The following is a 12,961-nucleotide window of genomic DNA, read 5'->3' as shown; positions in this document are numbered from 1 at the left end:
GATCAATTGGACCATGTGGGTAGGTCTGGGAGGATTAAAGGGCGCTGTCTCTGATATTTTCAGCTAGATCAGAAGTATCTGAAGTACAAGAGGCTTACTATTAACATGGAAGAACTGTATTTTTGAGTGAGATGAAATGTGATAAAACAGCATGTTTATATCATTATATGTAACATACACAATTTTGTAGTCTGAAAGAATATGCACTAAGATGTTAAAACTGGTTTATTTAGAATAAAAGGTAATTGAACATTAAAAAAAATTCTACCTAGATATAGTTAGAGTTTAGTACAATAGACAGTATTTTTTAATCACGGTGGCAACTATCATGGACTGTTTATACCTAAGTGCCATTCCTGTTTCTTCCCTACTAACAAAACCCCGTCTCAAAGGCAACAAGACGTCAGTGCCAGGGGACAAACTGGTCCACCTATCCCTCTTTGCCAGTGCCCATCCAAGGGTGGTTATGTGGTCCGCTCTATCAGAGAGACATAGGGGCAAGTCTCTTTGGGCCTCTGAAGGACATTCCTCCCTGATATGAGGAGAATGAGGAGGAAGTTCCTTAACTGCTGTCTACTTTGCTTCCTGCTTTGGCTCTGGACACTGTCATTTGAAGAAATGATGCTGAGTTGTTACAGCCACTTTGTAACACCAAGGATGGCAGAACAAATGCATCCAAGAAAACCTTGATGTTTTGGCTGCCACCCAACTCTGGAACCATCTATCTCCAGACTGCCCGTTACATGAGATAATTAAACATTCTTATTGCTTACGTCACTGTCAGTCTAGTTTTCTGTTACTTGTGCTGATCACGTCCTGACAGAAGCACCTTTCTGTCTGGCAGGAAATAAATGCTTTATGTCCACTGTAATTTAAAGCAACCCTATTAAAAAGCTACTATTATCTCATTTTTACAGAAAATGTATAAAACTGAGCTTAGGGAGGATAAATGATTTTCGGAGTTAGATTCAAACCCCACCCTGACTCTAAGGCCCACACTCTGTCACTTAATCATGTAATTAAGAAATGAACAAGCCTACAGCTTGCTTTCGGCATCTTAACAAAATGCATACACACAGATGCAGGTAGTAATAAATTTGCATCCATTTGCACTCATACATGAATTTGGCTTTGGGCTTTTTACTCCTGTCATTTGCATTTATTTGTTGGTAGAAATGTATGCTTTGGAGGCTTGGCCAAGAAAGCAGACTTGCCTCGTCTTTTTGCCACACTTTTATTGACGATGTTCAATCTGTGTATCAGGAATGTAGAGACAGATCGTGGGGACTGTGACGCAGGGTCATAACGGTCGATCCCCAAGATACTTGAAATGGCAAAGTGGTGAACGTTAAAGTGGCACACACTCTTCCTCAAGCTTCCGTGGAGGAGTCAAAGAACTCAAGACTGCAAAACACCAAACATCTAACGAGGCAGGGCCTTTGAGCTAGCCGGGAAAAGCAGAAGAGTGTTTTTGAACCAAAGCAGCCAAGAGAAAGAGAGGATTACAATGGAGACTCACTGGCAGTTCATTAGCTGTGGAAAAGGAGAAGCAGCAAACACTGAAGCCCAGAGAACAAAAAGGAGTTGGTTCATCAAAGCTCAGCATTAGACCAAACAGGACTTCCATGGCACACATCTCCAAGACCCTTTCTGCTCACCTGTCCTCTACAGTGAGAACAGAGACCAGAACAGTACCATCCAACAGAGCTCACGTGAGCTCTTAGCTACAGAAGGGGCGATGTGGGGACTACACAGTCAATCCTGCCTCCTAGCTGCTGGCTAGGCGGCTTGAGGGGCTCGGTGGAGAAGCCCCAGTGGTGATGAATGAAAAATAGGCTCAAGGAACAGAAGGCGAGACTAAAGAAAGGCATATCCTTCCAAAACCTCTTGGGCCACCTAAGTTAAGAGGAGTCTGTGTGGTTCACACCTGTTCCAGAGGTGGTCTGCTAAGCTCACAGCAAAGGGTGCCGAGTTGCCGGTGTCTAATGACCACGAACACTGCAACAGGAGGCCTTCCCCAACCTCCGACGTGCCTCCCCGACCCTGCCCTGCAGACAAGGGACAAGGAAAGAGAAGCTGCTCCTTAGGGACCACACACTGGAAGGGTCAAGAGTGTGGTGAGCTGCTGAAAGGAACAAGACCACAGACCAATGAACTACAAGGCCAGCGTGGCCAGTGGCAGTGGAATCCAAGTTGATGCCAGGACAGGAGACAGAGGTGGGCCTCTCAAATTCAAAGTGAGGCCATTATTCAATAAATCTTCTACTTACTATCTCAGCCAGGGTTGTTTTTCAGCAGTATTTGACTCGGTGTGGTGATAATTCTCCAGGAGTGGTCACAGGTTTCTTCTGAGAAATAGTGGAAGCAGCTACTCTTCCAGTAGCTGCTACTGGAAGAGTAGCAGCTACTTACTGCAGGAGTGAGGGTGGAGGGAGTCCTGGGACCACCATGTCACCCAAAGGCATCTGCAGGGCACTGGGAGGAGTGAGTCTCTGACTCTGTCACTTCTGATGGCACCTACAGCTAGGGCCTCGCAGCAATGGACAGGAAGCACTTGCCTAAGAGTGCTTAGGAAAAAAAGGGCATAGAAGGGCCCAAACCCAAACCTTCAGAGCATCAGGCTGGGGGGATAGGACACGGAGTAAGAATGTGGGATAAAGCAGCTCCATTCACTTTATCTGAGATTCTCAGAATCTCTCTTTTGTTTGAAAATAGATTCAGTCGAAGGGAAACTAAACTAACATTTATTGAGCGCCTACTGTGTATGTCTGGCCTTGTGCAAGTTTTCATCGACAATATTCCACTGCATCCTCATGCCAACCCTGTGAGGTAGGTATCGTCCTCATTTTTGTCAGATGAGGAATATGAGACTCAGAAACGTTAGGTAGTTTGTCAATCACACAACTAGTAATGGGCAGAGCTGGGGCTGAGTCTCAGACTCGAGAAGTCCCTGCTCTCTCTCTCTGGTGCCACCTGTTGGGAGGAAGGCGGGAGCAGCAGCAGCAGCTGTCCTTACACTTCCTACCCTGAGAACAAAGACGTCACCTAGAGAAGGAGCCCGTCCCTTCCCAGACCGTGCCGCCTCTCCACCTGGGGAGGGTGCAGTCAGTTGAAGAGATAAGCCATAAATATAAAAATAAATAGCAGGGACAAGCCCCCAGCAGTGAGGGTGTGCAGTTTCCGTGCTGCGGGAAGGTCACTGCGCCGTTCACAGCTGCTGCGGGAAGGAGCCATGTGGGGAAAACTGGGACGATGGCTGGAGTGGGTGGGCTAAACAGGCGCCTTCTGGGTTGAACAGATTTGAGAACAAAATGTCTGGAGCAGGCAGCAGCCGTGGACACAATCACCGCCATCCTCCATCTGCTCCTTTTACCGGTGTTTGTGATCCAACAGGGATTCAAAATTGGGAGAACATACAAGTTTGTGCTTTACGTGTCCCAGGACCGTCATGTCACCCGTCCTACTGTCTCCAAGGCCCACGGACACCAGCTCCTGCCAATGAAGAGAGAGAGAGATGAGAACCAAAACCGCATAGCCTATCACTCGCTCAGTCCTGTGGTTTCAACGTGATAATCCCAAGAACCCTTCCTCCATATTCAGCACCGAGTCCTCAACGCTCCTCAATGTCTCGGAGAGCCTCCGTCCCGACCCAGCAGGCTCTCACCTGCAGGAAAGAGCAGGTGGTCCCCATCGTCACGTCCAGAGTCACCTTGCCCAGGAGGAGCTGCACCTTCCCCGACCTGCGGATGAGCAGCTTGCCGACCTGACCCTCTGTCAGGTCGGCCAGGGTACAAGCATTCTCTGCCAGCCTGGCTTCCTGAGAAGACAACGAGGGGATGGACACTGGGTAAGGAGCCGTTCCCTCCATCCTTTAGCTCCCCAGACAGGGCCTTTTCCTGGGGCTGCCTGACACTGGTCAGAAAACAGAACAAAACCCAAACCACAGCAAACATAAATAAACGGACAAAATATCAGTAACTGATAAAGCTGGGTGATAGTATATGAGAGTCTATGTTCTCTGATTTGTACACATTCAAAATATCTCACTGTGAAACACACACATACAACTGGCATTGAAGTACAAAGCCCCAAGGCCCTCGCGGGCAGAAAGAACAAATGCACATTATTCTCGCATTTCAGCGTGGGTGGGCGGCACACCTTTGCTTCCCCCTGCAGGTGGCTCTTTCCCCTCCTGGTCCCCTGCATCTTCACAGAACTCAATCGTGAACGTACCCGGTCTTTCTCCTGCTTTATAACCACCACCTGTCCGTCCTCGCTCTGCACCTCCGTCTTGATAGGCTTGACGTCCTGAGTGGGCGGCTGGCCAGGGAGTGAGTCTGGCAGCTGCAGGAACAGCAGCTCTTCCTCCTGCGTGAGGCTCAGCTCCCTGAGCAGCTCTGCCACAGATACGTCCTTCGGGAGGCCCGGCGTCTTCCTGGCTGCTCTGGAGGAAGCCTTCATCTTGGCTTCCTCTTCCTCATCTCGTGGCTCCTCTTTCACTGCCCGAGATAACAGAATTGGAAGGGCTATCAGTGGCCAGCCCCTATGCCATCTCACTGCACCCATCCCTTCGGCCTGGTCTGCTCCACTGTCACTCAGCCAGGAAGCTGCAAGGAAACTCTGCTTTGAAAGAGGGATCCAGAAGCTGTGTGACTTATTTAGAAAAGGGTATCGCAGGCTGGGCCCACCGATCCCTGTCAGCGTGAACCCGCTGAGCGTGCTCAGGTCCTGTGGAGTGGGAGAGGACCGGCCTGGCAGCAGCAGTCTGGGAAACTCGCTCTTGGGGGACAGCTGGAGAAAAGGAGACAAGACGTTAACTGACACAGAGTACCTTTCACAGCAGGCACGTCCACCTCCATGTCCTCTTCCTTGGAGCCAGCCAGCCAAGGTTTAACATCTGGTTCTTCATTCTCTTCCTTAAAAAGCCAGCCCGAGTGAGCCAGCGGCAGCTGCACAGGCATATTTCGAGTGTCATTCCTCAGCCCAGGGTCATCGATGAACTGCCAAAGAAGAGTCGGGGGTCACATGGCGGGGCCAGCACACACAAATACCTGGGAGTGCAGTCCACCTTAGTCCTTTTCTAATCGAAGATTCCTGCCGCTCACCAGGCTTCCGGGACATCAGAGAGCTCTGCTTCCCCCGACTTGGTTCCCCTGAAGCGCTTTTCATCACACAAAGAAGCCCCATCCCCCCAGCCTGCTGGTACCTACATCATCCTTCTCCAGCATACGCAGAATCTGTTTTGTTTCTTCATCTGTCTCCCTCTTCTCCTTTTTGATGTTGATGATGTGAGAGGGCCCCATGTCTGACACATCCACCGTCTTATCCCAGTTCCCTGTGGGAAACCACCCAGTTCACCAGGAGTAAGGAAGGGGCCAACAGCAAGGAACACTAACTGGGAGCAAGCAGGGGAATGCCACCGCCCTTGCCCTTCTCGTGAGCAGTCTGAACTGAAATCCACCAATTCCTTCCTCCCGGAGCCCCGGCAGCTTTGTACCCTTTTTCTTCATCATTTCAGCTGGGCCCTGCTCAAAGATAGAGTGGGACTGGATCACTTCTGGGCGCCCCCGGCCCCGTCCATGGCCCTCTCGCTGTCGGTCTCTATCCCTATCACGCTTCTCCTTCTTGACAGTTACTTCTTCCTTGGGCCTGGAAAAGACACTGGATTAAGCGAAACCACTCACTTCCCCTGCCTCTGAGAACTGGTCTTACTCTCCCATACACTCCGCTCCACATGAGCCAACAACTACATCATGAGAAGCAGAACACCCAATCTTAAGTCTAGCACCTTTTTCACTTCCTTGCTGAAGCAGAGTCCTTTCAGTTTACTGTACTTTACCTTTCTGTTTGAGAGTGTATGTTAGAACTATAACTCAAAAGTTGAATTATAGAGACTGCCCCAAAATGTGGATTTTTGGGTATTGACTGAAAGTAGGAAAGCTGCATTGCAAAAGAGCTTAAGAGAAAACCTGATACATCTTTGCCCAAACTACTGGCTCTCAACTCTGGCTATAAAAGATAATCACTCTGTTTCATTGCAAACAAGTTAAACCACTATTTTAGGGATGGACTCCCAGGCATCCGTATTTGTTTAAAGCTTGCACGCTAGAATCACCTGGGAGCCAGGGTTGAAAATCACTACTGAAAAGAATTAAATCTACAAATTTAAATTTCTGAGCCACATACTTAGTTATTTCCCCAAAGGCCCAAATTCAGAACAAGTAAATAAGAGGCAAGTATTCAGAAGGCCTAGCTACTTACTCTTCCTTGACCTTCCGACTGATGATATTTGGGGTGAAGGTTTTCTGAAAGTAAAATACAGGAGTCACTGATTTGGTAAATTCTGATCCCAAAGTACAGGGGAAAATAAAAACTTCCAAAGGGGCAACTTCTGTGGACAAAGACCAACATGGCTCTCTTCTGCACATTCCACACTGTTGTCAAAGACTTACAGAAAGGGACATGTGTTTGAAAAGGAGGAATGTCATGTCGTGGTGACAGTGGAGTTACACATAGAAGAAAAGGGGCATCAAAAAACATTTAAATAGCAGCCTCAGCTTCTGCCCCCTGAAAGGAGAGCCCTCAGGACTTCTAATAGCAAAGCAATTTACCTAACCTCACCCCTTGTCTTCAAACTGCTATACAGACCAGACAGTATCATAGGGAAAGAGCTCTAGCAGCAACGCTCAAGTAGGGAAGACAGATCTGCCAGCACTCACAAACAGAGGATCAGGTTAGACTGCCACCAGAATTTCCAAAGGTAAACTTTGGTCTTCAAAAACTGGCTACTTTTATGCTGTCATCCTCCCCATCTTCTTTAAGGGCTACACTTTACATCTACAGTCATAAACATAACAGGAAAGGACTCAGAGCCTCTGATACCACGTCTAAGAATCATAATACTTTGGATCAGAAGTTTGCACACTGGGATCCAGGTCAAATTCAGAACTCTCTTAAACTGAAGGCAAAGTTTATGTCTGCGTGGCTTTCGTGGGTTTGTTAAAGGTATCCAAGACACACACAAAAACGAAATAAACACTGCTCAAGTTGCTTTTGAGCTAATTAGGATTCTCTGCTCTTCAGTCATCTCTGAGAGCCATGTCAATATTTTGCACCCAGTGTCTTGATTTGAAGGTAGGGTAGGCGCCCCAGAAATTGTCGGCGTAAGTCTGAGGACAAGAGTCCTGAGGCCCAACACCACGCTAGGCCCTCCAGGAACATCAGTCAAACCCCCAGGTGCCTGGAATTCAGGGTAGTTGGGTTTCTTTAGAAAGGTGCCGTCGGGTACCTTCTTGACTCCCCCGAGGGTGAGATCCCTGGAGCGGATGGAGGGAAGGCGGCCCGGGGTGAGGGAAGGCGCCGGCCTCCGCCCGATAAGCCCCCGCGCCCCAGAAAGGAGGGGTCGGGGCCCTCCTGGAGCACTGGGCTCGCCCGCGGCGTCTCCTTCTGACATGGTGCCTGGGAGAGAAGGAGGAGAGGGGTAACGAAGTCACTCGAGGGGGAGGACACGCGGACCCTGGGCGAAACCCCACCCACGTGGCCTCCCGCCCCCCGTCAGGGCGTCCCTCCCGCAGCGTCTCAGCTCCTCCCCCTCCCACGTGGCGAGACTCCCCGGACCACCGCGGCCAGACCCCTTGGCTCGCCGTCTCCCCAGGCTCCCGACCAGGCACGAGGCAACGACGCACCTCAGCGCACCCAGGCTGCAGCTCCGCACCACGCACGTCCCGACTTCACCTCCGAGGCGACCCGCGGTCGGCCCCGGGCCTCGGCGCCGGGCGGAAGTCTGCGTGGCACGGCGCGGGCGCCGCCATCTTGTCGCGGGGCGGAAGTGAGGTCGGTGGGCGGGGCCGAGCCACAGTATTTATCCGGCGGCGCCTGGCTCCCCTTCGCCTTCTCTTCCCGGTTCTTCCCGGAGTCGGGAAAAGCTGGGTTGAGAGGGCGAAAAAGGAAGCGGGGAATGGTCTAGGTCACGCCACGCTGCAGCGCTCGGGGGGTCTTGGCCGGCGGCGTGAGGTGGGGGCGCCAGCTCAGGGGCTGGGGGCCGGGTGGCCGCCTGGACGCAACGTGGGAGTTCGCCGCTGCGGAGCCTTGGGGTCGAAGCTTGGGTTGGGGCAGGGGACGCGGGGGAGAGAGCGAGACCCCGACTCAGAGTCAGGGAGCTCTGGGCTGGGCCGGGCCGAGCCTGGACTGCCAGCTCGCTGGTGACCTTGGAGTGGTCACTGCACCTCTGGGCTGCATCCTCGCCCTTGTTCGAGGGTCCTTTCCCAGGACTCCTGGTGGGATCCTGGGGTTGGGCTGTGGGCATAGCGCTGGAGCAGCTGCAGCGGATGAATCGGGTGCCTAATGGCACCTGCCCTGGACTCGTGACTGTGGGCCCTTGTATGCAGTCTTGTTCCCACCCTGGAACCTGAAAAACGAAGTTTGTTCTGTTGGTTCTGGGGGACAGATTTAAAGAACTTTTATCGTGACTCCGACATTTGTAATTTAACATAAAAAAATGTCCTTTACTGTCGTTTCCTCCACCCCCAAACCATGTAAAAACCATGTAACTTTACAGATAGCTTGAGGAAAGGAAAACATTTGTTAGAATTTCACATAGACTATTAAAACTTCTGTAATATATTACAATCCTCCTCACAGAGATTTCACATTGTACCACAGTTTTGAATCCTCCCTTTTCAAATAACGTTGCTTTGTTGTTGCATCAAACGACTGCATAATTCTTGGGTGGCTATGCCACGATTTGTCTGTGTTCCTGTTTGGACACTTAAATTGTTTCTTTTCCCTATTGTAAATACCACTGTAGTGAACATCTGGTGCCTTTAAAGTTTTTTCTTCTGGATAATATTCCTAGAACAAATTTCCAGACTTCTGATAACTGGCCAAAAGAAGACGTACTTTATTTTTTTAAGTAAAATTTATTTTGAGATAATAGTAGATACACGTGCAGTTGTAAGAAATAATTCAGAGATCCCAAGTACCTTTTACATAGGTTCCCCAATAGTATCATATTGTAAAACTATAGTACACTATCACAACCAGAATATCTACATTGGTAGGAAAAATACAAGACATTTCCATTACGACAAGCATCCTCTAGTGCCCTTTTACAGCCACACTTCCCTCTCTCCCACACATCCCTGGCAGCTGCTAATCTGTTCTCTATCTTATACTTTTGTTATTTCCAGAGTGGAAATCATTCAAAGATGGAATAATACAATATGTGACTTCTTGGGACTGCTTTGTTCACTCAGCATAATTCCCTGGAGATTATCCAAGTTGTTGCATGTATCATGCACGTATAACTAGTTCATTCCTTTTTATTGCTGAATATCCATGGTTTGTTTAACTATTCATCCTTTGAAGAACATCTGGGTTGTTTTCAGTTTGGGGCTATCACAAATAAAGCTGCTATGAACACACATGTACAGGTTTTTGTGCAAGTTTTTCTTTCTCTGGGATAAATGCCCACAAGTGCAGTTGTTGAGTTGAATGATAGTTGTATGCTTAATTTTATCAGAAACTGCCAAGCTGTTTCCACAGTGGCTTGTACCATTCTGAACATGCACATTTTATGGTTGTTCATCCATTTTGCTGAATTGCTTTCAAAGGGTTGTGTTGATATGCATCACCAGTAAGAAAACGTATACATAAATGTATGTCATATATAAGAATATATGTAACATTTTGCCACATTGTTTTGAGTATTGGCTCTTAAAATTTTTTAAATTGTTGTCAATTTAATAATATATTAATATTGTGTTGGTTTCTAAACCAGACTTTTTTCAACTTCTTTTCTCCATATTGGTTTTATATAACTAAACCTAAACAAAGGAAAACTCTTCCTGTCCCTTACAGAGCTACGCATAGCAGCTCTTAGCTTCTGACTGGGGCACTAGATAAAACTGCTCTGATTTCATTCTCTGGGCTTTGAGGTCCAGCAGCTTTCTAGCAGCTCCTAGGTTTTTGTTTTATTTTGTTTTTTACAAAGATACTTATTCATTGTAGAAAATTTGGAAATTTTTAAAAAGCATCCATATATAGAGAGAGAGAAAGAGAGAGAGAGAGACACATATACATAATGGAATACTACTCATCCATAAAAAAGAATGAAAATTTGCCATTTGCAGCAACATAGACGGACTTGGAGGGCATTATTGCTAAGTGAAATAAGTAAGATGGAGAAAGATAAATACCGTATGATATCACTTATATGTGGAATCTAAAAAACACAACAAACTAGTGAATGTAACAAAAAAGAAGAAGAGTCACATATATAGAGAACAAACTAGTGGTTACCAGTGGGAAGAGGGAAGTGGGGAATGGTCAGTCTGGGAGTAGGGGTACAACAGTAGGTACAAACTATTAGGTGTAAAATAAGCCACAAGGATATCTTGTACAACAATGGGAATACAGCCAATGTTTTATAATAACTGTAAATGGAGTATAATAACTATAAATGAAGTATAACAACTCAACATCAAAAAAAGCAAACAACCCAATTGAAAAATGGACAGAAGAACTGAAGAGACATTTTTCCAAAGAAGAAATGCAGATGGCCAACAGGCACATGAAAAGATGCTCAAAACTACTAATTATGAAAGATGCAAATCAAAACCACAATGAGATATCACCTCAGACCTGTCAGAATGGCTATTATCAAAGTCTACAAATAACAAATGTTGGCGAGGATGTGGAGAAAAGGGAACGTTTGTACACTGTTCTTGGGAAAGTAAATTGTCACAGCCACTGTGGAAAACAGTATGGAGGTTTCTTAAAAAACTAAAATTAGAACTACCAGATGACCCAGCAATTCCACTCCTGGGTATATATCTGAAAAAAAAAAACACTAATTGAAAAGATAGGTGCACCCCAATGTTCATAGCAGCATTATTTACAATTGCCAAGACAAGGAAACAAACTAAGTGTCCATCAAGAGATGAATGGATAAAAAAGATGTGGTATATATACACAATGGAATACTACTCAGCCATAAAGAAGAACGAAAATTTGCCATTTGCAGCAACATGGGTGGACTTGGAGGGCATTGTGCTAAGTGAAATAAGTCAGACAGAGAAAGACAAATACTGTGTGGTATCACTTATATGTGGAATCTAAAAAATACAACAAACTAGTGAATATAACAAATAAGGAGCAGATTCATATATATAAAGAACAAACTAGTGGTTACCAGTGGGGGTGGGGGAGGGACAATATAGGGGTGTGGCAGTGGGAGGTACAAACTATTGGGTGTAAGATAGGCTCAAGGATGTATTGTACAGCACGGGGAATGTAGCCAATATTTTGTAATAATTGTAAATGGAAAGTAACCTTTAAAAATTATATCAAAGTTAAAAATGGAAACATTTTATATATGGTTCTATAATCTGCTTTTTTCTCTTAATATACTATAAACATTTCTTAGTTATTAAATATTCTAAATTATGGTTTTTAAAATTTATTTATTTTTGGCTGTGTTGGGTCTTTGTTGCTGGGCGCAGGCTTTCTCTAATTGCAAGTGGAGGCTACTCTTCGTTGAGGCACGCAGGCTTCTCATTGCAGTGTCTTCTTTTGTTGCGGAGCACGGGCTCTAGGCACGCAGGCTTCAGTAGTTGTGGCTCCCAGGCTCTAGAGCACAGGCTCAGTAGTTGTGGTGCACAGGCTTATTTGTTCCACGGCATGTGGGATCTTACTGGACCAGGGCTCGAACCCATGTCCCCTGCATTGGCAGGCAGATTCTTAACCACTGTGCCACCAGGGAAGCCCTAAATTATGGTTTTTAATGGCTAAATATTATTCCAAATTGTTGTCTTACATCATACTTTACCAGTTTCCTTACTGCAGTGCTTCTTGGATTTCCGCAGCACTTTTCAGGCCAAAAGGACAAGAGGAAAGAATACTTAAGCCTTCTACCTTTTACATTTTGGGGTTTACTTCCTAACAACAGTTATTATCATCTCCCATTAAGAGTACTCTCCAGGGCTTCCCTGGTGGCACAGTGGTTGAGAGTCCGCCTGCCGATGCAGGGGACATGGGTTCGTGCCCCGGTCCAGGAAGATCCCATATGCCGCGGAGCGGCTGGGCCCATGAGCCATGGCCGCTGAGCCTGCACGTCTGGAGCCTGTGCTCCGCAACGGGAGAGGCCACAACAGTGAGAGGCCCGTGTACCGCAAAAAAAAAAAAAAAAAAGACTTCGCCTTCCAATGTCGGGGCTGCAGGTTCAATCCCTGGTCGGGGAGGTAAGAATCCACATGCCTTGCGGTCAAAAAACCAAAACATAAAACAGAAGCAATATTGTAAGAAATTCAATAAAGACTTTAAAAATGGTCCACATCGAAAAAAAAAAAAATCTTGAAAAAAATAAAAGAAAAAGAAGGGTGGATTGTTTCCAGGTGGATTGTAACTGTAATTTAACTTTGGCACCATTGATGTAAAAGCCATCTTTGCCTTGCATTTTCCTATGTCTTCTCTATAGGTTCTTTCCTATGCAACTCTCTAAATAGAGTAAGTGTGGAGGGAAGCCCTTCCAGCCTGGCAGGAGTTCACGTATTCAGTATGTGTTGTATCTTGCCATGCTGTGCCCAGGGGTATTCCATAGTTCTTATGCTATGCTGGTCCACTTCAGGTATAGTTTAGTGACTATTCCAGTACCTTCATTCTATCTGATTAGTCCTTCCCCTTCTCATTTCACTTGTGATTCTTTCTTCATTGTTCTTGATCTTCCCTTGAAATTTCTTCTGCCCCTCCAACGTTTCATTAGTGTCTCTTCTAATAGCTTTTCAGAGTCCTTAAATATAATTCGGTATTTTTCCATGTCTTAAAGTTGTTACATATTTAAGTTTAAAAAAGCTAAAAAAACATATTATATTCTTTAGTTGAATGAATACTCAGGAATGTGTCCAGATTTTAGAATTAATGTTCTTTAGTAAATTTGAAATAGGTGACTGGTGAGGGTTGTAGG

The 12,961-nt window shown here is 46.4% G+C and overlaps 1 protein-coding gene across 1 annotated transcript; it reads right to left on the bottom strand.

Moving 5' to 3' along the window:
• Positions 1-229: 229 nt before the first annotated feature.
• On the bottom strand, positions 230-7,820 carry POLR3D (RNA polymerase III subunit D). The gene is made up of 9 exons (XM_082657172.1): positions 7,686-7,820; positions 7,289-7,458; positions 6,262-6,305; positions 5,498-5,649; positions 5,211-5,335; positions 4,832-5,000; positions 4,234-4,499; positions 3,665-3,817; positions 230-3,492 (listed from the first exon to the last, which is right to left on the bottom strand). Exons 2-9 carry the CDS (start codon positions 7,451-7,453, stop codon positions 3,370-3,372), a joined length of 1,197 nt encoding a protein of 398 aa, XP_082513298.1. The 5' UTR covers positions 7,454-7,458; positions 7,686-7,820; the 3' UTR covers positions 230-3,369.
• Positions 7,821-12,961: the final 5,141 nt, after the last annotated feature.

This window comes from Grampus griseus (genome assembly GCF_964374135.1).
Source record: "Grampus griseus genome assembly, chromosome: 6".
Taxonomy (NCBI): Eukaryota; Metazoa; Chordata; class Mammalia; order Artiodactyla; family Delphinidae; genus Grampus; species Grampus griseus.
Note: the sequence above shows the minus strand (reverse complement) of the source record. Positions and strands in the feature narration are given on the sequence as shown.